This window comes from Helianthus annuus, chromosome 8 (assembly GCF_002127325.2).
Source record: "Helianthus annuus cultivar XRQ/B chromosome 8, HanXRQr2.0-SUNRISE, whole genome shotgun sequence".
Classification (NCBI taxonomy): Eukaryota; Viridiplantae; Streptophyta; class Magnoliopsida; order Asterales; family Asteraceae; genus Helianthus; species Helianthus annuus.
Genome location: NC_035440.2, coordinates 10,378,531 through 10,404,126, shown reverse-complemented (window position 1 = coordinate 10,404,126; position 25,596 = coordinate 10,378,531). Strand labels below are relative to the sequence as shown.

The following is a 25,596-nucleotide window of genomic DNA, read 5'->3' as shown; positions in this document are numbered from 1 at the left end:
ACTTGTACATGAGTGTACAGACGTTTGGAGGTTATGATGCAGACTGCTTCAGATATCGGATATGGTGTAGGCATGCAGAATGTGAGTGAAGATATTGCAAAGACACTATGAATCATTTATCTACAATACCTCGAAATGCTGGTGCGGTATCATCACACTTATAAAGGAAGGGAGCTTATGATTGAAGCCAGAGAACCAAGCAAGACCACCCCAAGTAAAGAACAAGAAGTGTGAAAGGAAGGTGACTTGCCTCCTAAGAAAAGAAACAAGAACTGGAGATTCAAGATGAAGACTTTAATGCCAAATTAAGAGTTAAATTGTAAGAAGTGTAATTATGTCATTGAAGATATTAGTATGTTTATAAGTGTAATGTAAATAATGTGTCACAATTATATGTAATTATGTCTTAAGAATTAGTGGTGTCTGTTGGCTTGATAGTTATGCCAAAAGCCCAAACGTCTTGTCTCTAAAATCATACTGGTTCTACATGTTCTTAATTTCTTTTTCTCCTCTTTTCTTTTTCTGTTAGACCATGTGTAGTGGTTTACATGAATAATGCTCCCACCTATGGGTATTGTGTGATACGTGTCATCCCAGTCAGCAAAGGGGCATTATGGGCGTTTTTCACAAATAGGCGTAGTGGGATAATGCCCAATAATGCCCCATCAATGATTACCCAATTATTTAAAAAAATAAAAAAAAGTACATAATATTAGTTGTAATATTCTTATTGGCCAAACACATCAACGATTACCCATCAATGGCGTGGTTTTAAAAACGCCAAAACAAAATTTGGCCAAGAAAACGCCTGAAAACGTCGGGCCATAATGGCTATGGGGCGTGTTTCGGCGTTTTTTTTTGAAATTTAAAAAAAAACGCCCCACTACGGGGGTTTTAGTAAAGATCCACTAATTTACAATATATGAAAAATTAGGACCACCACTGATTATCTTTTAAAACTAGAATAGTTGACGGCCAATAACTAATAATTAGGATTATGTCAAACAATATCAAATTTTTGTTTAACCTTTGTATAAAAGAACTTCAATTTCTCAAATAAAAAATAATCATATAAGTGGATAACCCTTTTGACCCCACATATGCATAGTTCTTGCTTATTTTGGTTAAGTGTACTTCCCCATAACTCTTCATTTTATCTTAAAGTGCAAAACATTTTAGAACAAAAAAAAAATACAGCTCATGTGGACCTGACCTAAATTCCCATCTCACGTGGCCAGTTTCTATTCGTCCGGATCACGGGCCCGACACATGCACTAGATAATGCCAGCGGGTCCTACACTTGTATCTTACATGGCAAGGACCACGTCACAAAAGGTCAGCCACTTCAGCCCCAAAAAGCATAGGTAAGATAGGGTCATTCCTTATTTCCAGACCCAAAACTCATAAATCCAGAACACTAGTGCTTAAATGACTTGTACATTGTGCATATATGTTTGTACAATGCTGTGGATTGGAAGGTTTCAGCTCTGGATAATGGACAGTTGTTGGATAGATGGATAGATAACAATCTTTCTCCCAGACTCTTTGAGCATGTGATAGAAGCTCAAAGCCAATGGTGCATGATCATCATCATCAATATCATACTTTATCCTCTTTAACACATAATAAAAGTTGCAGGTATGGTTTCTTTGAATTTTGATATTTAGTTTTCAAAACTGTGTATATGTGTTGTATATATTGATCATTTATCTTGGATCTTGGAGTGTTACCGTTTAACAGTTAACACCTTGTTTTTGTTCAAGAAACTGTACATCTCTTTAAATTTGAAAGATCTAGTTGGTTAATACTTTTAATGTTAAAAAGATCATGTTTTTTCAATTGGGTATATGTGTTTTGACTCATCTTTTAATCCTAGAGTTTGATCTTTGATGTTTGAGGTTATAAGATATGTGGTTCAGAGCAGGGGAGGAGCTTAGAGGAGGCCAGACCGGGCCTCGGCCCGTGCGGTTTTTTCGCCAAGTAGTGTTAAATTTCAGGTTTTCGAGAATTTTTTTAAATGTGTATTGGTTCGGCCCAGGCTAATTTTATCTCCAAAAAAATCGGCCCATGCTGAGTTTTAGGTCAAGATCCGCCACTGGTTCAGAGAGCACCTGCAATTGTTTGTTTTTGTTCCAAATATTGCACATTTTTTTTTTTTTTTTGAATTAGGAACTGAATTTATCTCATTTTTTGCTAAGGTGTTACACATGTTTTTGACTTAGTTTTGTTAATTAGCACCAGATCTTGATCTTTTTACACTAAACCATGTTGTTTAGGGTAAATCTAAATTTGGCAGGTGGAGTCACATTTTAGAAAAATGAGATTGACTTCCTAATGAGCAAACTGTCTTCCTAAAAAAAGCGGAAATTACTCAAATCAAAGATTCATGCGTTTTCACACTTGAAATTAAGCAAATCATCTATTAAACGTTGAGTATGAAACTTGATGTAATTCGGGTGTGAGATTCGGGGCAAACTTTGTCACATGATCTGGCCCATTGAGACGTTTCCATCCATCACTTATAGGCCCATAACTCTAAAAGTGACACGAGTTACGATATTTTTAAGTTAGGTTAAGTTCTAGTCCGTTTTACCGCGGACTAACATAAGTCAGGTCAACTCAAACGAACTCCGATTAGAGTCATTCTAGCGGACTAACACGAGTTACGCTATTTTTAAGTTAGGTCAAGTTCTAGCCCATTTAGTTAAATATTATTTAGCCTCCAAAGAAATTTATTAATAATTTTAAATTGCCTAATTAACCAGTGCTTGGTTTTCTTCCAAGTTTAATTAATTTTGTAGCTATATTAGTTAACTTTCTAGCATTAGTTTTTTCTTAAATATCTCAAAAAAAATGTTTTTCTTAAATTGAATTGTTATTTACAAAAAGGTTCCTAAATGCCATATTTAACCCAAAAGGTCAAAGTGTATATTTGTTTCAGGTGATTGATGATGGATAGATATTGTGAATACTGTGTGAATTTAAGATCAGTTGTTTACTGTAAGGCGGATGCAGCCTACCTTTGTCTTTCATGTGATACTAAGGTTCACTTGGCCAATCCACTCTCGAAGCGCCATCATAGGACCCTCATTTGTGACACTTGCAGACGACGCCCAACCTATGTCCGATGTTATGATCATCAAAGGTTCATGTGTCGTGGTTGTGACCTTAGCCAACACGATGCTTCTTCTCAGCATATAAAAAGAGTCATGAGTAGTTATGCTGGTTGCCCATCTGCCCGCGATTTAGGGGCGTTGTGGGGTTTTGATTTGAGTCGGTTTGGTGATGGTAGTAGCACTCTTGACCCTAAATACGGTTCGAATTCATGTGCCTCTTCAAACACAAGTGGTGTCAGTTTAGAAACCAACGTACACGTTAAGGTATGTTTCATTTTTTAGATGTTAAATGGGTCGTGTCCACAGGTTGGGGGATCGAACCTTAAAATTGTGTCAGACATATAAATCCTAACACGAGACAAATTTTTAAGGGTTGACGCGAAGACAACGTGTTCAACTCAAAACTTTATTATAATTATTTTGTAAATAATACTTGATTTACAAGTTTGAACAAATATTACAATCGTATATAGTATATAAAACTTGATGCTCTTTTCTCATACATCTTTTAACATTTTACATAAAATACTTAAATCCGTTTATGTAATGGGACATTAAAAAAAATGTAGATATAATATTAAATGGTTTGTCCCACGAACCTGCTAGGTTGACCTAAACACAACATGATTAGCTAATCATGTTCACAGGTTTAACTGAAATTGACCTGACCCGTTTAGACTAAACCACAACTCGTGAATTTTGTATTAGGCTTATTTCATGTTTTCAATTCGTAATCGAATATTGTGATGTTTATACTTGATAAAGGTTAGTTTATAATTTTACTAATAGTGAAATGGTGTTGTGTGGTTCATTTTTTTGTCAATAGGAAATATGTGGTGGTATGCAATCGGTCATTCTTCAACAACTTGTCGATTTGTTAAGATATCAAACGACATCGGATGTTGATCAGATTCCATCGGTAATACGCTGCGAAGATCACAAAGTGGATCCGAACGACGTTGATCAAACCTCTCAACAATTCTGGCTTGGCGAAAAGCATCCTGAACACCATGAAATGATTTTGGATCCTTGTTCTTCGCCTTTCACACAATTGGACCGTTTAGAGTCTGAAACCGATGAAACTGATCTCCCAGGAGACCCGTTTTGGCAATGCAAAAGTCGGGTTCCGAGCGGCCAGGTTTCACCATTCCTATGCTTGTTTTAGTCCATTTGTTATCTAAACTTATATATTTGTTTTACCCGGAGGAAATATTAATTACTAGGTGAAAACTAATAAACTGTTAGGCCCACTAGCATTTTCTTTTCCACAAGCAAACATGCATATGAATACTGGGCCCAAATCTAGGCCCATTGGTTTGACTAGTTAATAAAACGTGTTTGGACAATTGGACCTGTACCCTGTGCAGCCTAACTCAAACTTGGATACAGGCCCGGTTAGGCCCAGGTTCTAAAAAAAATACCTCAGCCTTATTATTTTGAACATTTAAAATTAAAGTTTTCTTCTATTATTTCAGAATTTTGACTCTTATAGCTAAATTTAATTAATCATAGTTGTTTATTTATGTTCATTTTATCAATTAACATTAATCAATCTGATTTTTGAGTTCATTGGGATAGTGATACAAAAAGACGATACCAAATAGATTAGTACAAAGATTTTGCAGGTTAATTTATAGCTTTAATTGATACGTTATTTCCTTATTTTTTATCCTAAATTGTGATGTAAGACAGTACGTGTATGCATCGGGTTATTTGCATATAACATGGATGTTACGGATCACGGACAGCATAAAAAATGAAAAATATGATAAAAATGAAAAATGTGAGTGATAGAACAACATAATATATAGGAAACTCAAAAATTAAAATTAGGGATACGTGTATATCCTTAACATACTAAAGGAGCTCCCATTATTGGTGTCAAATCAATAACGATTTATTCAAGCTAAATCCTCTAATCGATAATGAGGTAACAGAAAAAAAGAACTTTAATTTAATTAATTCATTTTTTTCTGTCAAAATTCAAAAAAATTATAAAGGTAAAAAAAAAAGAACTTTAATTTAATTAATTCATTTTTTTCTGTCAAAATTCAAAAAAGAAATTTATAAAGGTAAAAAAAGAACTTTAATTTAATTAATTCATTTTTTTCTATAAAAATTCAAAAAAATTATAAATATTTAAGGAAGTAGTAACTATAAAAAGTTATCGTTAACAATTACTTTACAGTTACTTTTATTATTGATAAAAGAAAATATATCCTGGCCATGTGCATCTTTAATTTGTGTTTGAATGTCTATGTAGCTTTGGTCTCAAAATATGCAAGATCTTGGTGTATGCGAAGAAGAACCATCATGCTTGGATGATTTGAACATACCTGATATCGATCTCACGTTTCGAAACTTCGAAGAACTCTTCCGAATCGAGCAAGAACCCACAAGACCGGATCAGGTAAATTCACTACAAATAACGTCATCATGGGAGATTGACTAAATTGTTTGGTGAGTTTGAGATCCAATCGGTTTGGTTTTGGCGGTTTTTTGGTTTAACGATGGTTGTGTTAACCAAACCTAAAGTTTAACTTCTTTTTTGTTCATATTTAGGAATATGCAATTATGTATATTTAAAATGGAACAGGTGAATTCAGTACAAATAACATAAGGAGTCTTCATAAACCGTTGAGATTGACTGAACTGTTTGGTCAGTTTGAGATCCAAACACTGTTTTGACGGTTTTTTGGCTTAACGGTGGTTGTGTAAACCGAACCTAAAGTTTAACTTTATTATTGAGTGAGTTGCAAGTTTTGTCTTTTATCTATATACTCAATTTCAGTCGGTGTCCTTTGTCTTTCAAATTGATGAAATTTGTAGTTTATGTTTCAAAATCTTGCACCTTACGTCATTTGACCCTAACCAGGTTAATTTTTCTTGTTAAATCAGGGTACTTTTGTAATTTTAATAGGAGATGAGAGTATTTTTGTGATATTACCTATTTAATTAAAAAATATGTTAATTAAAAAACAAAAAAATAAATAAAATTTTAAGATAAACTAACGTTTTGGAAAATAATTTAAAAAAAGTTGTTATTTTTTTTGGCAATTTTTTTTAATCATTGTCGTCTGTAAGACTTGAATCCGAGACCTCTCTCTTTTCAAACCTGGTGTTTTATTTAGAACTTTCATCATGATATAAGTCCCAACCACCTAAGCAACTAGTGTTGGTTAATCTTTTAAACATTTTGATTGCGTCAGGATAAGTTCATAACCACTCCCCTGACCAACTCAGAGTCATCACCAAAGAAAGCGCGATACGCTTCTCATCCCATGCCATTCTCTCACTCAAGACTCGGCGCTGAAAGCAGTGGTACCGCGTGCATTGATAGTGGTACGTCACCCTCGTGTGGATCATTTGAGCACCATGAGTCAGCAAAATTGGAAGGAAACAAGAACATTCAGCAGTATGCAACCATTATATTGTTTGTAGCCTTATAATAATTTTTGTTTTGAAATGTGCTAACTTTTGTTGGGTTTTGAGTTTATCATCAGGGAAGATTCAAAACAAGGCCAATGTGGTTACAAAAAAGCCCGATCCGACACAAGAAAACGAACAAAATCGCAGAATTGGAAGTTTGAAAGCCATGGATCTATTACAAGAAGCTTGTGAAAGTCATATGTTTTAAACTTTTAGTTCATTGTTTGTTGTAGATCATAGTAATTGCTATGCCATGAATAATCACTACAAGTTTTGTTGTTTGTGATATAGATTATTTACTTTTATGTTTTACCTATACGAGTCAAACAAATCTCTCAAAGAATATAAATAAAAAGAGAACGGATCCAAAATATATTTTTAACGTATACTAACCTTCTAATTTGATAAAGTACATATGTTTCTATAGTCATATTTTATGATATGACTATTCAAATATAAATATTGCAATATTTGTGTTGGATATGTTTATTTATACATCCTCAAAACACACATTTACACAAAGCTGTGGGGATAAGCTTGTTACCATGTTGTTTTCCTCTATTTGGTATGTCACAAGACTGTTTAAAACAACCATCAAGTGGTCTCTATAAAGTTACTTTTTTCTGTTTAAATACACTTTTGGCATGAAAGTTATAGTGATTCTTCCAACAACCAAATTCATAAATTTTTCAAAGTATCAAAGTAAGATATTGAAAAATTAAGATTGTTACTCTATTAATATTTCTAAGACACAAAAATAAACTGTACGATTATATACGTTAATTGTTTTTTTATATATATTTTCTAGTAATACCAATGTCAAAATTAAATAAGTATACAAGTTGGGTAACTCTTGGTTGGTTTGTAAATCTTTTTATCTGTGTTTAAGTATATAAATAGTTATGTTATTGAAAAAGTTTATATATATTTCACCAACAAACTTGTCAATTTACTTGAAGGTAGATAGGTAACAAGTTGCACCGCCACCTCTTTCTAAATTGCAAATCCTAACCTTCCAAAGACAAACCCCTGCCCCCTGAGGTTGAACAATTGTTGTGGATGACCAGTTGGACCCTGGTCAAGAAGTGGATAGCTTCTGGCGCTAGGGAGTCAAATGTATCAAAGGTAAAAGGGATAAAGACATGCTGGTTATCTGCGCAAGCTTTAGCGTGCTTATCCACTTTCTTTGATTCTGCCTTTCTTGCTACTTCTCCAGCTAGAAACCCGTTTTCCCTTAAACAAACCAAAGTGGAAACCCTCGTGAGGTCCATACAAGCATGTTTCCCCCCAGCCCAATCAAAGACGAGCAGATCCACTGATCGCAGAGTAGATCTCCCTTCTATAGGGTTTGTGAGGAAATTCACAGGGGCCTCTTTCTTAGTAGAAATCCTAGCTCTTCTTAGGATGTCTCACAAAACATCCCGCACCCAGTCATGTCGATATTTGAACCCAGGTAACTCTTTACAATGAACTGTGTGCTCCCCGTATTTATCCATACAAGCTTTAGTCATATCGGGTAGGTTTCATCTTCCGGGTACATAGGGATCATCAACCGGTATTTAAGAATGGCTCTGTATTGTACTGCAGACATACATTGTCCCAACCCCTCAATCGGGGTAACGATCAAAAAAATCTTGGGCATGGGGACCCTTCAGGCACTCCAACACCGTCTTCTGGCAGGATGATAAATCAAAAACTTCTCCCAGGCTTTGAGCGATTTTGCTAAACAGAGAATTCGCCAAAGTTTTTTGTGGCTTTGAGGGGGCGGTGTCCTTACTAGAGAACCCGCCAATATCCAAGTCTGGGAGAGAGACATTTAAGCGTTCAAGCGTCTGCTGGTAGTCCAGGTAAAGTCCGACGACCCCACTGTTTCGACGGATATGATCCTGTAGTTCCCAAGACTGAGCTCTAGGCGCCACAGATGAATAAGCCCAAACATCTCGAGCTGAGAGAATGCCCAAACCACCTAGACGCATTGGCAGAGATGCCAGACGCCACAGGAGGTCACCAAAGAAGTGGCTGCCACCCACGACTATGCCTTCTATAGCCTCCCTAAGGCCATCATCGAACCGAGATACTACATCCTCCATCAAATGGGATTGACAAGTCCGTAGCCTAAAAAGTAACATAGCAACCCCCATGCACGTTCTTAGCAGAAGAAGTTCACATTGTGGATCCCTAAGGCAGGGTAAGAGTTTCATGAGGTCAACCGCCCTCGAGGCCCGCCGCCCAGCCAACTCCTCAATAAAGCTAGGATCATTGCTAACAGCTCAACCAATGAGCTTAACCCCCCTCTCTGTTTTACCAATCCCTCTCGGGAAAAGTCCGTCCTGAACTTTCCGTCTTTCGCATGTCGGCCAAAAAACCTCTCTTTTCTTAATGTTGAGATAAAGCCCCAGAGATGACCCCTCCTCATTAGGGGTGTTCAAAACCGGATATCCGCAAATTCGGATATCCGAAATTTTCGGATACCAGATTTCGCTATCCGAATCCGTAATCGGATATCCGAAAATCCAACTTTTTATTTAATTTTTATTTTTTTATTATTTTTTCATATTCGGAAACGGATATTTTAGATAGTTTCGGATATCCGAATATAAGTTTTCGGATATTTTCTCGGATATTTTCGGATATTTCGGATATTTTTCGGATACTTCGGATATTTTTGGATAATCGGATATCCGAAAAAATAAAAATTAAATTTTCGGATATCCGAAATATCCAAAAATTTTGAAAATCACTATCCGAATCCGAATCCGAAAAATTCGGATATCCGAAAATTCGGATATCCGATATTTCGGATTCGAATATCAGATATTTCGGATCGGATTTTCGGATACGGATAGTTTTGAACACCCCTACTCCTCATTGATGATGTCTAAGGCCTTAGCAACCTCAGATACGTTGCCGATAATCGTCCCATCATCCAAGTACCAAGCATGAAACGAGAGGTTACAGCAGTCCTGAACCCGAAGAATAAAGGGGTGTAAGGCAAGGGCAAAGAGAAGAGGCCCCAAGGGTTATTGAAATTATTACGAAAACTAAATCCTTTAAATTGTACTCCATAATGCATATTATCCTTATATTCTCCTATATATTAATAAGTGAATAAAATGAACAGTAACTTATATTATAATATAATAAAATATTATGTACAGTTTTTTTATAGTTTATTATTTTAATACTATAATTATAATAATTGTTATCTTCTTTACTTTTTAAGTTTGATAAGCTTGTATCGAAAATACCGGTTCGTTATCGGTACATGAAGGTAAAAACCAGCACCAACGTGGTACATAAAACGCCAAAGTCGTTACCGGAATGAGTTTCCTGATCACAGGTACCGTACGAACAACAATGGTATCGTACAACTTTTTTTTAGTTTCAGGGGTAGTGATGAGCTTGGTGCCAACTGATACCGAATCGGTTTTGGTACAGAAAATACCGGTTACGGTATTGGTATATGAAGGTAAAAACCGTTAGCGAACCGGTACCAGGAACGCCAAACGTCAGTACCGAACTGGTACTTAGGATCTTTCGGTTCAGGAAATTCGGTACCGCTACCCGTTATTATTTGCTCATCTCTGACTACGGGTTTCTACCGAACAACATCATTACCGTACAACTTTTTTAGTTGATTTTCTTTCGATTATTTTTTAGTGTTTCTTTCTACATTTTTTTTCTTGTCAGCGATTCCATGTGAAGGCGCTTATAGTGATTTCAAACACATATAAACACAGACTAAATAACAAAATAAGTTCGCCGCAACACGGCGATGGTTTTTATAACTAGTTGATTTAAAAGTTTCTTCTCACTCACATATTTACTATTTAACTTTTTACTACTTTTCATACTCAAATTACTGCTATGCACAGTTACTTCTCTCTTGTATCTTTTACTAACTTTTATTAAGATAATTATCCTTATACATATTTTGTTTTTCATATATAACTTTCAAATATTATGTTTTATAAAATTTCAAGTATTCAGTTGTGATATGTTTTTTATAAGTTTTATTTAAAACTAGGTTGTGAAAAGTAATAATGCACAAGTGACCGAACAAACAAATATACATGTTATCAAATCTACATCACGGTTTAGTTTTTAGTTTTTCAGATATAGCAATAGTGTTTACCCTTTTTATTTTTTAATAATATAATATAATGTTGGATAAAATTCCGAAAATACCATTGCTACGTGCTTATACTTCTCTTTCGGATGTTATACCGAATGGCGGTACCATATCCATACCATAATGAAACAAACTAATACCAGCCGAATTCTCACCGCAACGCGCGGGAGCATTTTACTAGTTTTTTTTTTAAATATGCATTTAAGATCTTTTTTTAAATTTGAAGGGATCCTGATTGTTTGTCTTTCAAGAAAGTATTATTAACTAAATAGTTTTAATCAAACTAGACATAAGTTATAGGTCAAAGTAACTTAATTTAGATAAATGGGTCCTAATTCTCACTTAAGAGTGATTATGTGATGGGAATGTTTGGGGGTTGAAGAAATGTGGGAATCAAGTGTGGGGTATACATATTATACACCAAACAAAAGGGTTTTTAGAAGTGATGGCAACCTATGAATGGGAAGATGATAAAGAGTTAGTTAAGTGTTGTATTAAAGAAGCAAACCTTTGAATTCAAAGCTAGAAATCAACACCTCCAACTAATGAATCATTCAACTAAACTTCTAAATGAAGCATTTCAAATCCATTGTTCATCTATTGAAATGTCTCTATTCATAAGTACAAGATTTCAAATTATAATTTTTTTAGTTGACGCAAATAATATATTACCGTACAAATTATAGACTAATAAAATTTGCACATGCAAGTATACATCTAAAATGTTGTTTTGTTATATTTATATTCATATCTAGTAGAAGAACGTCGATACATACATCTATGGCGTGTAAAGTATTTTTAGTAATTTACATGATCTTTATGATCTCCTGATTTGTTTATGACATTACACATAGAAAAATAGTCTCTACTAATGTCAAAACCAAATTTAATATACAACAAAAAGAAAAAAAAATACTTAAAACAGTTTTTTAATTAGATATATGGGTATATACTAATTATACCCACACATGATATATACTACAATGAGTGCAAATTATTTTTGTAGGGTTCTACAACTTGGCAAGTGTGGTTAGTATACGTCAAGCAATTTTCAAATTCTTTTCTACTCTAAGAGATTTTATGTTTCCACTTTTAAGTAATTACACTTATATGTATAACTATAAGTAAACATTAGATTAGCAATATCGACTAATCATATATTCCAATAAAACGTTATGTTATTTAAGTTAGGGCATCTTCAACGCTAAACATTTCAAATGTTACAAACGTGTTATGGCAGCTGCCAAATCAAATTAATTCCAATTTCCAAACACCGATTTCATCTCCAACACTATATTCTCTTTAAGGCGTAATTTTAAATATTAAATAAGTTTATATACTGTGGGTGTATTGTTTGTGTAGAGGGCCCCACCATTTGTCGTTTGCCCTCGTTTGAACATACGGGTGAGGAGCCGTGTGAAACAGGCGGATGAGAGCCACAATGAGTGTGTCTGATGTTTTATTTTTGTCTACGTACTCATTTGAAAAATTCTAGATACTCACGTTGAACATACTCTCACAGATAATCTTTATTTGTCATCGAGATATTCAACTCCGTAAAATTCATGTAACTTAAAGTTGTATTGTATCTAGTTGGACTTAAATGATCATTATACATTCATGAAATCGTTATCGATAAATCACATATCATTTTTAATTTAATATATATACATGTGTAATAAAATCATTTCAGTACCCAAAAATATCAAACAAACGTGACATGCCTACGTGTACTTCAGTTTTACTTCCCGCCAAAATCACAAGACGAGAAACTAGAACCTCCAACTGGTTACAACCGGCCCAACTACTTTTATGATCTAAATTGACTAAAACACCCCTCTCAGTTAGCCACCCAATCAAAGTTTACAAGGTCAAGAATGTAAAATTACAACATCCCGTTGGATAAATTCCGTTACGTAATAACGGTTTTTATATAACTCATCACGTCACGTCGTTCCTCATACACACACTCTCTCTCTCTCTCTAAAATGCCTCCATCTCTCTCTCTCTAGATTAATCAACAAATTATCATCTCTTTCGATTCAAGAATCAAGAATCATGCAATTAAATAACTAAACACTGAAATTCAACCTTCAATTTACGTTTTTCCATTACAAAATCATTGAAAAAATGCAGAATTACACCGATTTTTCATACGGTAATGATGACGACAGCAAGCTCTGGTCATCGTTCATCCACCGATCAAGCGGTGGTGTGTGTAATGAGTTTAACACACCGCTGTACTCACCGATCTTCTCCATGACTCCACCGGTGGCGCGTATGAGAAACTCGCCGGAATTCGCACCGTTTCAAGACCTAATTGACCGGCGAAACTGGTGCCTGAATAATCTCCGGCTAAGTTCCAAAGAAGCAGAAGCGCTCCGGCAAGAGAATGTTAATCTTCAGATGATGAATTCGGAGCTAAACAAGCAGTTATCTCAGTTGCAACAGGTTTCGGTTTCGGTTTCGGATTCGGTTCCGGTTTCTTCCGTTGCGAATTGTTTTGGACGGATGAGGATTGGGGAGAAAGGAACGGCGGCGAGTGAGAAACGAGTGGCGCGTGGAGTGGAGAATGTGGATCCGGTTAAGAAAACGGATGTGGAGCGGGTTAAGTTGCCGAAGAGTATTTCTGTTAGGTCTAATGGATACTTGAAGACGGTTGGAGCGAGTGATGGTGGTTCGGGTCGGGTACGGGCTGCACGGGCTGTGGATCGGGTTAAACTTGGTTCTGATATGGTAAATTCTAATTTTAATATTTTATGGGCTTATTGGAATAACCCGAATTTACATTACATAAAATTAATTTTATCATTTTATATATACATAAAATTAATTTTTATCATTATTTATATAACATGTATATGAGATTTTGGGCTATGTCCAAGTTTTTTTATATTATATAAAATTATATATTTATTTAGGGATTCTTTATTTAGAAATTTTTGTTTTGATATTTTTAAGTTTTGAATCTATCAATATCTGTATATCTATATATCTATATCTATATATACTAAAACTCATGGATGATGAAAACTATTTATTATTTTGTTATTATTGTTACTCTTAAACTCGTTTTGTTTTTCTTTTATAATTTTTAAAAGAATGTTGTTTTATAAAGTTTGAGTTTGTCACCGTGACGTTCTTGTTTTTATCTACCTCTCAATACAAATTTTACTCAAAACCAATTTGTAAATAGTAATATACAAGTGATTAAAGCAAAAACGTCATAAAAATATCTCACGCTTTTACTAGTTTTGTTTACTTTTTAGATTTTTATATTTAATTTTATTTTATTTTGGTTTATTCAAATAGGTGCTAATTCAAACCAAATTTTAATAAATCTTATTTGAATCAGTTTTATTGAATTTAGTTTTATAATTTTCAAACTCGAATTACCCAAATTCGGTTCGATGAACACCCCTAGCGTAGCTTGCACAAGATAAATCAATAATGCAATTCGTAACTTGTTTATCATTAAGTATTCTCCCATGATGCCTGCCTGCCTAATAATGTTGAATTATTCCCTATTTGCATGCACCATAACTCAAGAAAACATATATTATGGTGTTCATTCTTTTAATTAACTTGTACATGTGTTGTGATGTTGAAAATTAATCAGCAAAAGGTGTATGTACGTGGGAAGAAAGAGGAGGAACCATTGGAGCTGAAGGTATACAATCAAGGTATGACAAAGACCGAATTATGCAACAAATGGCAACAAACCGGTGCATGCCCATACGGAGATCATTGTCAATTTGCTCATGGCATTGAGGAACTCAGGCCAGTCATACGCCACCCACGCTACAAAACCGAAGTCTGTCGAATGGTCCTTGCGGGTGACCCATGCCCGTATGGTCACCGTTGCCATTTCCGCCATGCTCTCACCGAGGAGGAGAAGCTCATGAGATGAACCACCACAGAAGCAGTTATCCACTGGTATATGATCTCTAAGGCAAATACTATAATTTTTTTTTAAGTTTCTTTAATAAATTCCTTTTTCTAGCAACAGAAATGAAAAAGGAAAAGATAAAGTGACATGACACACTGCTTGCTATAAGAAAGTAAATAGATATAGTCTTGTAATCACTGCATTAATCCTTGATTTGAGTTGAAAGTGAAGTGATTATTAGATATTGAAAGCAAGTGTTGTAATGCTGAAAGGGGGTGCATGATGGATTGATTAGTGGGTGAATTAGTTTGGTGGTTTCACTCATCATCTCTGTCCCCAAGCACTCCATTTATATCATAGATACATTTTATATGTTTCATAGGCAGGCAGGCAGGAAATTGAGTTAGCTTATGGTACTTGTCTCTCACATCCATCATTGTGTCTATTCACTAAAATATTATATAGAGAAAAAACGTGTTCAATACAAAACCAAATTTAAGTAAAAAAAAAAAAGTGTCTTACATCCATCATTTTGTCCAATTACTAGATAAATTATAGAGAGAGTGTGTTTAATAGAATACCAAGTTTAGGTAGAGAATGCCAAACCTAAGTAGATATTTATACATAATCTTTTATATGTGATACATGAGGCGGTCTTTAACCACCTTTTTTTCTCATTCGTGAAAAGTAATTGTCTTCCGTACGCTACTTATAATTGTGTATATAGGTTTTGTTCTTCTATACTTAAACTTAAATATAACGAGCCATATATATATACAGTTTTTTTAATATGTGTGTCCAAGGTAATACTACATCATGTTAGTTGTTATACATGTAAAGGTTAGAATGTAAAGAAGAAAAGTGGTTATACATGTAAAGGTTAGAATGGAGTCAATGGACTTGAAGGCGGAAGGCCTATACTATGTACAAAATAAGGCCCACACAAGGCCCAAGCTTAAATAACTTTCTAGCAGGCAGCAGCTACCTATGGGTTTAGATAGTTACTCATTATAGCAAAAAAAAAAAAAAAAATTGTGTGACGGTTTCAATTTTCAAATCTTACCCGATCGAAGTCAAACAGTAGAATACGGTATATTTTAAATATTTCAATATTAAAAAAATGTTTATTTAGTATGTGGTTTTGCCCCATTTTGTTCTAAAAAATGTAATCATATGTATCAAATACCACACAAACAAATAAGAACACAAGAAGTCGAGAAGACCATAAAATTGAACATGAAAAATGATTAGTGGTACCTGAATATATGTGATTATATCAATAGCAAGTTAGTCTTCCATCGAACTTGAATTAGATCAACGTCTATGGTTATACAAAAGTTGAACACACATATATATGTTATGATCACGACTAAATTTATTAACAAGCCATAGCTCTAAATCGAATTATCATTTTAGGAAGGTTTACCCTTGACCTCTACACGTTGGGTGCCCTTGGACTCCTGCTTTGTAGCACGCTTTGTTGTCATATAATAATGTTATCGCACTTTGTTGTGATCTTTTCAACTAGACTCCATACTTGAACAGTCTTCTTACATTAGAGAAACCCAAACATATTATAAGATATCTCGCCCACGTATACAAGAATATGTTATCCTAAAATGGTGTATAGGATAGCAAAATGTTGTCACAGTTATTCGAAGACGATAAATGTTTTGTATGAATTAATGAACGAAATAGGTAAGTTTAAGAAGTATTTTGTGAATCTTTCTATACTGATACATGAAAATCTTTTTTGACGCGTATCAATTTGTGGTGTCGTCTCCTTATCTTATTTTTTAATTTCTTTTTCCTATTAAACAATAGTTTAACTAAATATAACTTAGATAAGGAAATAATTTTTTTATCAAACTTTGAATTAATTAATAATGTATAATTTGTATTTTCTCTTTTTTCATAGGAGATAGAAGAAGTTTTTTTTTCTTTATAGAACCAGGCAAATATATAAATTTTTATTCTCATTTAAATTAGATTTAGTTAAATTATTTTTTAATATTGTTATCATTTAATATTTAATAGGATACATAAATAAGAAATTTATATTAAATCACAAACTTCATGGACCTCTCTTATTTATTTACTATTTATTTTAATTATATTAAATCACAAACTTCATGGATCTCTCTTATTTATTTATTTACTATTTATTTTATTTTTTCCGATTGTTAATAATAATCTAATATTTCATTGGTTCTACCACATGTAATACACAAGTTTCTAAACTAATAATAAATAAATAAAACAAATTATAATTTTAATAAGTAATAGTACATTGAATTTATTATTTAAATACATATCTTAACGACCGTATGTGTTAATCGATTATGTTATATTTATTTAATGTGTGCAATAGACGGGGTATTTTAATGATACAACTATATTGTTTAATATATAAATTAAATTTATGCAATTCGTATATAACACGGTGTTCTAAGCTGGTATAAGTATATAATTAAAAGAAATTATAAAAAGTAGTATGGATATGTTTTGGACAAATAAAATATTTAACTTTATAAGTATGTAACCGATATTATTAAACTAAATGCAGGATCAATTTTGATGTAGTTGAAGGACGAAATATGGGAACATTGGGTTAAGTGGAAACTTGCAAAGAATTTTCCAAGCAAATGTATAAGCAAAAATGTTTCTTTTTTCATGTATCCATGTTTATTTGTTTCTTGATAAACTATTAGAGTGTTGATTTTTTTCAAGATATCAATTTGATTTTAGTTTTCCATTTTTTTCAAGACCCAAACTCCTCATCATCATACCTTCGATCATTATATACGTTTCCCCTATTCAAGTAACCCCAATCTTCATCATCATTGGCTCGATCATCATAATAACCCCCATCGTCCGAATTTTCCGTATGAATGCTCACGTGTTCCGGTGATTGATAACCGGGAACACTATACGGTTCGTCATCGGGAATTGCATTCCTTAAATCGTCAATGTTGAAGAATGGGTCTTCATTCACGGGATTGCCGTGATCACGGTTACCTCTTCGATCAGAGTTGACATTCCGATCATCAAGGTTAATAGGCAACGATGCTTGTCGGTGAATAGGTTGTTGCTGAGGTGTTCGTTGGGTGTTGTTGGTGTTTTGGTTTCGGAAAGGTGGAGTGGGTGGTCTTGCATTGGTGTTACCACCCGGTAGCTCTTGAGCGGGAAAAAAGGTTCCTCGGGTTTGGAATTGATTTGGGTGGAGGTTTTGGTTTGGGTTAAATTCTTGGTTGGAATTGTGGTTCGCCATTGAATCGGTTTCAATGGTCGGTGTGAGTGGTGGTGTTCGGTTGGTTTGATTAGAAGCAAGAGTTGCTTCTAACCGGCTTGCTAGGTTTCTTCTTGCAAGTCTTTCAATTTCCGGTTCGTAGACTAGAGGTGAAGTCCTACCGGAATTTCGTGTACGCATGCACTACCTGTAACCTGCACAAGTAACACACCCCGCGTAACAAGGAAAAAGACAATACAAAAAGAAAGCAAAACAAATTAAACAGTTAATCACACAAATTCAAACAATATCCAAACACAAAGCGCACGCACTCCCCGGCAACGGCGCCAAAATTTGATCGGAGTGTCGCGCTCCGGTCAAAGATAATATTTATATACCCTAATTACCCTTAACAAATAGCTAGTGGTAGCAAGGGGTCGAACCACGAAGAGTATGTGGTTTGTGTGCGGATTTGATTGAATGATGAATAGTTGTCACTTTTATGAAGCTTGCTAACTTGATTTTGAATATTTTGATTTGATTGAAAGATGTGAGTTGAAATTACTAAAACGATTAACTAAAATTAACTACTAAATGCAAGAAGTGAAAATGATTGTTTAAACAATAAGAAGAAAACAAGGCTCACACCCGGTTTCAACAATTGCAAGACTTAGGGTTACTATGTATTTTAATTAGCTTTACTTGAAATAGTTCGTTAACGGGTCGCAATCACAAAGCTTAGGTGTCAATCGCTATCAACGTTGTAAACAACGGACCATGATACACTTCGTTACTTTGGACTAACAAATCCTACCAAAAGACAAAGCATAAATACGTGCATTCATTTCACAAAGTCAAATTTAATCATTCACTCGACAATTTGCAAATTCAATACCAACGTAGGACAATTGTCTAAGATTCAAACGCAATTCAAGTTGTCACAAAACAATCAACAAAACATAGTAAACCCTAAATCTTACAAAAGTTTACACCGGGGTGAAACCTCCAAGAAATTAGCCGCTCATGGTGTAAACGGTACAATCAACGGATGCACAAGACTTCAATTGGATCATCTTGGAGCTTGAGGATGGATGGTGGAATGATTAGGGTTTGGAAACGGTTGGTGGTGATGGATGGATTGAAGGTGGTAAAATGGTTGTGATGATGATGAACTAGGGTTTGGAATCAAGAAGATGATGGTGCCTTTGTTCTTGATTCCGGATGTAGAAGTGATGGATGATGGATTGGTGATGAGATGATAGTGAAAGATGGCTCCAAGTTGTGTTTTTCAAACTCCAAACTAAGTGTAACTCCCCAATTGAATGAGTTAGAACCAATAGAAATCGAAATAAACCTCCATTGGCCAAAATTCCCGTTTCCGATTTCTACAGGCCGTCGCCGACGGGTCTGACCCCGTCGCCGACGGGCCCCCAAAATTCCGTATTTGGCCGACGGCCTAACCACCTGGATACGGGCAAACTCAGCCTACGGGGTTATACAGGGGGCGTCGCCGACGGCCTGGACCCCGTCGCCGACGGCCTCCTAAAAACCCACTTTCCATTTTTCGTTCCTTGCACTTCCGGTTGATCCGTAACACATCCCGGTGCTCCGGTTTTTGACCCGATGACCTGTAAAGCTCCCAAAAAGCTCCTTAAACTCCATCAAACCTGCAAAACACATTCTTGATTAAAAGTAGGCTATTCGAAACTAAAACTTACGTAAAAACGTTAAGTTAAACAATAACAAGCACTGGTTTTCAACTGCGTATCACATCCCCACACTTGTCTTTTGCTTGTCCTCAAGCAAATCTGTTTTTCACTTTCACGTGGGTCGAACAACGAATGCACATCCCATTCTCGAGACAGAAGTTAAGGTCTAATGTCATACAAAAGTTCAAACTCTTTATAATATTCAATGTATTTAGCGGTGACGTGCTTTAGATACACAAATGGTTACCCAAGATTAACCCGCCCGTAAAACTAACAAATCATGCATATCCCTCACAATGTGCTCTCCACTCGGCTTAAAGTTTGCTAACATGTGTAACGTGTTAGCTTTTCAACAATTAATCGCTCAAAACCAAATAGAACACGTACCCGCATAGGCTTGCAACTCAATCATTCTCCACTATCGAACACAAATACTAGGCACAAGTCAAAAGGTCTTTGAGGGGTTGTAACGGGGCTAGGCGAAGGGTAGGAATAGGTTATTTTTAAGTGGCTATGGTGATGAGAAATTCGAATTTTATTAACAAAGACTATCCTAAACAAAAGCAAACTATAAACATCCAACATGGGCAAAAACTTTCGCCTTTTATTCAACAACTACTAACACATCTTTTTGTGTTTTTCTCACTGCTTTTTCATTCTTTTTCGCAATTTTTTTTTTTTTTCACATAAACCACAACTATGCAAACAAATAATCCTAAAATCGAATTTCCATCACACGGGTTTAAAAGAAAAAGGTTTACGGTTATGGGCTATAGGGTGGTCAAAAGAAAGGTTTAGGCTCAAAGTGGGCGACTAGGGGATTTATTTTGGGTAAAGGTAAGCAAATGGTGTAAAAGAAAAAGGGTTACCTAATGCCTTAATCATTCTCGTGCTTGTATTCGGTCTATAGTCTCGAATGTATCAAAAGTTGCAAGTTCTACAATACGCGACTAATGGCCCACTCAACAATGAAACATGTAAATGTGAATCTATGATGTAGAATGGCTCAATCCTCACGTATAAGGGTATGATATGTGATATGCATACATTGCTAGTTCCTTAGGCGAATTATTCTCAAATAACCACCCACTAAATACCCGATATGCTTATTAATTTGAACTTGACCATGACAAAAGACCAAATGGTTTGTGACATCCCTCGTTGACTTGGTTACTTGTGCTTTTGAGATTGCTTTGAAAACAAGACATTTTTGAAAAATTTTTGAAATTTTCCCCATCCCCACACTTGAGGTAAACATTGTCCTCAATGTGTAGTATTTAAATGAACGGGTCAAAATCGAAAATTTTTACTACTCCCCCATCCCCACACTTGAGGTACATATTGTCCTCAATATGTAAGAACTAGAGTTTGTAAAACGCAAGGGATGTGACACGGCTAACCTCCCCAAAATTACACCCCGGAAATAAAATACAAAATACACTCCACTTATTTGCTAACTAAAGATCAAAGGTAAAAAGAAACGTATGCACCTGGTTTTTCGCTAGTTCCTTGTGTGCTCTTCATCTTTTCACCAAGCAGTTGTCTCACGAACATAACGTACCTACAAATCTTAACCCTTGTGTAGAAGCATGCTTCTCACAACCATCAAAATTTGTTAACTGCCTAGTTCTACCACTTTTATGAAATTATTACCAAGCCATACGTTATTGTACCTTTGACTTTATGTGGAAAATATTTTACAACAACAATCAACCTAACTCACTTTCGTAGGAATCACGGTTGCATTTAGCTTATGCAACAAGCCCTTTTAAACCTCCCGATAGCTCGGGAGGACGAGTAGGTCTCGTGAGGGTTATATAGGGAACACACCCACAAAGTTCATTTAACTAGGCAATAATTAAATAAAAACAAAAAGAAATAGCGGAAAATAATATACAACAACAACAACATAAAACATACCATACCTCTACCGCTGATATCGCTCGTTTGGATCCATGGGCGGGTTGGGTTGGTATGAATAACCAGTGAGGGCCTCGAACATCTCCCTATAGTTATCTAAGGGGCTTTGCTCCCCTTGGGGTGGTGGTTGGTACGGGATTGGAACGAAGCTAGACCCTACCGCTTCAGGCCAATGCGGAGTCGGGTCGGATGGGCCTTGAGGATAGGGAAGATCGGAGTAATTTGTCCACCCCGAGTGCTCGGCGTAGGGGAGGCCGGCTTGGTAGTCTCTATGGTGTCGCTCCTGATCATGCAACACTTTGGCGTTATTAAGCGCCATCTCTTGAGAGACATACATGGCACTCCAACGGCGGCGGTTCAATTCTTCTTCTTGTTGTCGACGCGCCGTTTCCGCTTCTTCCCATGCCCGCCTTCGGGCTGCTTCATCCTCCTGTTGCTTTGCTAACTGTTCCATATGTGACCTTTGCATGGCTTGAAACAGTTCTTGCTCTTCCATGAACTTATTCATTCTTTCACGTTGGGCTCCTTGAGCGTCCCAATATTCTTGCATTGAAGCTCCGTAAGACCCTTGCCAAGCTTCTCTCCTTTGATTGTATTCCCGACCCTCTCCTATACACGCGGAGACATTATCATATATCTCCTGTTGCCCCCTGTCAAAGTTTTTGTAGGAGGGTACCCGTCGTCGGGTCACAAAACCTGCCACCTCAGCGTTTATCTCCCTATGTGGCCGCATATAACGTTGCCTTGGCCTTCGTGCCTCGGAGGGTTCAGCTTCCTCCTCTTCTTCCTCTTCTTCCTCCATCTCCACATCCTCTTCCTGCACGGGTGGTGCCCCGGAAGTACGAACCTCAAACTTGTTCCCCAAATCATCGGTCACCACATACCGATTGCCCGAAAACTTGACCTCTATTCTCCAATTTTTCTTCATGTAACCCCAAGTAAATTCCTCCACTGGCTTAGAGACCCATAGTGCCTCCAAAGGTAAGCAATTCTGCTGCACAAGCATAGCACTGATGAGGCGTGCATACGGAATAAATCGCCTCTGGGACGACTCCCTGGTGGCCCATGTGTTCATCATGACTATGTGCCTCCACGACAGTGTCGGGGCTCCATACAATAGGGCATGCACCACCCTGCAATCACTAACTCGCACACCCCCACGATCACCAAATCTTGCTAAAATGTTCTCAACCGAGATCCCTTGAAGGATCTTTCCCTCGAGTGACATATGCTTTCGTTTCATATCACCCCCCGGGTGGGTTGGCAAGATAACATCTACCAATTGATCAATGTCGTTGGTGTTCAAATGATTATCCAAGAAATTTTCGATGGATGGATAATCATAGGCTTGTACCCCCAAAGAATCAAACCTAGCAATACGATTCATCGTTTCAAAAGACATCGTCATGTTTCCTCGGGATGTCTTCCCCACTAACTTCCATTGCGAAGGGGGTTCGTTCTTGTTGAGAAGCTTCAATGTGGACAACCACTCACATACTTCTGACAAGTAAATCCGGTGAGTGTTGTCTTCACACCAATCCAATACACTCTCCCAGCCCAACCTCTCAAACATTTGCACAATTCCGATTTTCCGGAATTCTTCTACATTCACGGTCCGTTCACAGATCACTCTTGTTGGAACCGGTGTGTTCACCCCATTTGTCATCTTCCATTTCCACAACTTAGCTTCCAACTTTCTGTCTTGGTAGCTCGACAACTGCTTGTTCTTCTCATCATCCCAAATTCGGGCACTTTGACTATCCCTGAACTTTGCCCATTCCCAATCTTGTCGGTATAACCTCGCATCATTTTCCTCAACAGAGCTCGGTTGCTCCCACTTCTTCGGTATTAAACCGGAAGAGGACCCAATCCCGGATGATGAAACTTGACCGGTAGTCTTTTGTCTCTTGCTTCCTGCCATGACTACAATCAAAAACAAGCAAAACATCAATATAGATTCGACCTTCATTACTTCCAAACTTTGAACATGATGTATGATGTTGACAATTTAATTAACGAGTATATGTAAAGTCGCCTCTTTAAACTTCCAAAGTCGCTTACTTTATCATAACTTATTAATCTTTTGTCAATCTTATAATATCTTATAATTTCAACAAAAATCAACATCATATTCATGTTCAATCATGTTCATAACAGTGTAATCACTTCACTATGGCTATGACATGCTCAAATTCCATTCAAAACTACTAATCTTGCCCAAAATCATGCTATCATAACATACATTGTCTAAACAACCTATTCTTAAACCAAAAGTTTAAAATTTCGGAAGAAAGACACTAAAATATAATAATCAAGCATAAATTTAAGAAGAAACCATACCTTTGATGTTGTTAGACAAGAAAAACTAAGAAAAGATGACAAGCAAGCACTTTGATGAACACCCTTTCAAAAACCCTCAAGAACACGCCCAGAAATCTTGCACAATAGCAAGAATTGATGAAAACCGTGTTAGGGGTTTTGTTCGTCTTGAAAAACTACTCAAGATGGACCCAAGAATCAGAGGATTTGGTGGAAAATTGAGGGAGTTATGGAAGCTTGAAGGTTGCTAGGGTTTGGGGAAGAAGGTGAAGAGGATGGAAGGAGTTGGGTGAATTTGGAGAGAGAGAAAGCAGGGAATTTGTGGTGAAAAAGTGAGGTAAGATGATTTAGGTTCGAGTTTGTGGTTCAAAGTGGGTTTGGAAAAGGTTTGGTGAGGTAAAAATGGGTTTTAAATCGTTTTTATTAACCTGGGAGCGGAGCTGCGTCGGAACGAAAAGGAGAGCCCGTCGCCGACGGGTCCCCCCCCGTCGCCGACGGCTCTTGGAATTGAAGAGTGGGGCCGACGGCCTAAGGGTCTGCCGACGGTTGTTTTTGAGCCTACGGGCATTTTCGAAGGCCGTAGCCGACGGTTATGCCCCCGTCGCCGACGGTCAGGCAATATATTTTTTTTTTTTCTTATTTTTTCTTATTTTTTTTTTTTCTTATTTTTTTTTTCTTATTTTTTTTTCTTATTTTCTTATTTTTCTTATTTTTTTCTTATTTTTTTTTTCTTATTTTTTTTTTCTTATTTTTTTTCTTATTTTTTTTCTTATTTTTTTTTTCTTATTTTTTTTTTCTTATTTTTCTTATTTTTTTTTTTTTTTTTTTTTTTTTTAGGAAGAAAATCATGAATATTTACCAAAGGGACTATTTACATCAAAAATTCCTAAAAATTATTAAAAATGTTTTTGTGATTTTTATAAGTTAAAATTTATAAACAAATAACCGTTAACGGCCCTACCACCCCCCAAAAATTCGTGTATTGTCCTCAATGCACCAAATCAAGTCTAAAACATACCTTGTATCGTCATGACCCGTTTGGAATGCCCGAACTTCACACAATCAAGAAAGGTTAGTATGAACCGGAAACGATTCACATCCAATTACGCAAACAATTAAATAAGTGTACATAACTTTACAAAACGTGTTACCGGACCTTTTAATTTACCTCATATGTTGGTACGCTTCCCAAGAAGCATACCAACTCCACATTTACATCCTTTTTCTCTTCATTACCATCAAGGAATGGTTTAAGACGGTGACCATTAACCGTTTGCTTCGACCCGTCCTTCGGGTCCTTGATTGTAACATCGCCAAGTTTCCCGACCCGTGTAATCACATACGGGCCCATCCACTTGCTCTTGAGCTTTCCCGGGAAGTATTTAATCCTCGAATTGTAGAGCCAAACCTTTTGACCCACTTCAAACTCCTTTGGCTTCAACTTTGCATCGTGTGCTCTCTTCATGTCATCCTTATACTTTGAAGCACACTCGTACGCTTCTTCCCTAAGCTCCTCCAACTCGCAAAGCTTCAACTTTCGCTCCTTTCCTGCATCGTCATATTTCATGTTAACCTCTTTTATAGCCCACCAAGCACGATGCACAAGTTCCACTGGCAAGTGACAATTTCGCCCATAAACTAAGCGATAAGGAGTAGTTCCAATAGGTGTTTTATGAGCCGTTCTATAAGCCCATAAAGCATCATTCAACTTTGTTGACCAATCCTTTCGGTCGGGTCGAACAGTCTTTTGCAAAATTTCTTTTATTTGCCTATTGGAAACTTCAACTTGACCGCTTGTTTGTGGGTGGTAGGGGGTAGCAATTCGATGGTCAACACCATACCGTTTTAAGAGT

The 25,596-nt window shown here is 36.2% G+C and overlaps 2 protein-coding genes across 6 annotated transcripts; both read left to right on the top strand.

Moving 5' to 3' along the window:
• Positions 1-1,487: 1,487 nt before the first annotated feature.
• On the top strand, positions 1,488-6,861 carry LOC110872026 (putative zinc finger protein At1g68190). Of its 5 annotated transcripts, none has more exons than XM_022120784.2 (6): positions 1,488-1,638; positions 2,942-3,380; positions 3,943-4,254; positions 5,380-5,526; positions 6,326-6,531; positions 6,609-6,861. In XM_022120784.2, the coding sequence occupies exons 2-6, from the start codon at positions 2,949-2,951 to the stop codon at positions 6,751-6,753; spliced, it is 1,242 nt and encodes a 413-aa protein (XP_021976476.1). In that variant the 5' UTR covers positions 1,488-1,638; positions 2,942-2,948; the 3' UTR covers positions 6,754-6,861. The 5 variants fall into 5 exon arrangements, with proteins under 5 accessions (XP_021976476.1, XP_021976475.1, XP_035832317.1 ...); XM_022120783.2 differs by having other exon boundaries at positions 1,527-1,638; positions 2,926-3,380; XM_035976424.1 differs by having other exon boundaries at positions 1,623-3,380; positions 6,360-6,531; positions 6,620-6,861.
• Positions 6,862-12,622: 5,761 nt separating this feature from the next.
• On the top strand, positions 12,623-14,942 carry LOC110872025 (zinc finger CCCH domain-containing protein 15). Its single transcript, XM_022120781.2, has 2 exons — positions 12,623-13,413; positions 14,297-14,942. Exons 1-2 carry the CDS (start codon positions 12,808-12,810, stop codon positions 14,585-14,587), a joined length of 897 nt encoding a protein of 298 aa, XP_021976473.1. The 5' UTR covers positions 12,623-12,807; the 3' UTR covers positions 14,588-14,942.
• Positions 14,943-25,596: the final 10,654 nt, after the last annotated feature.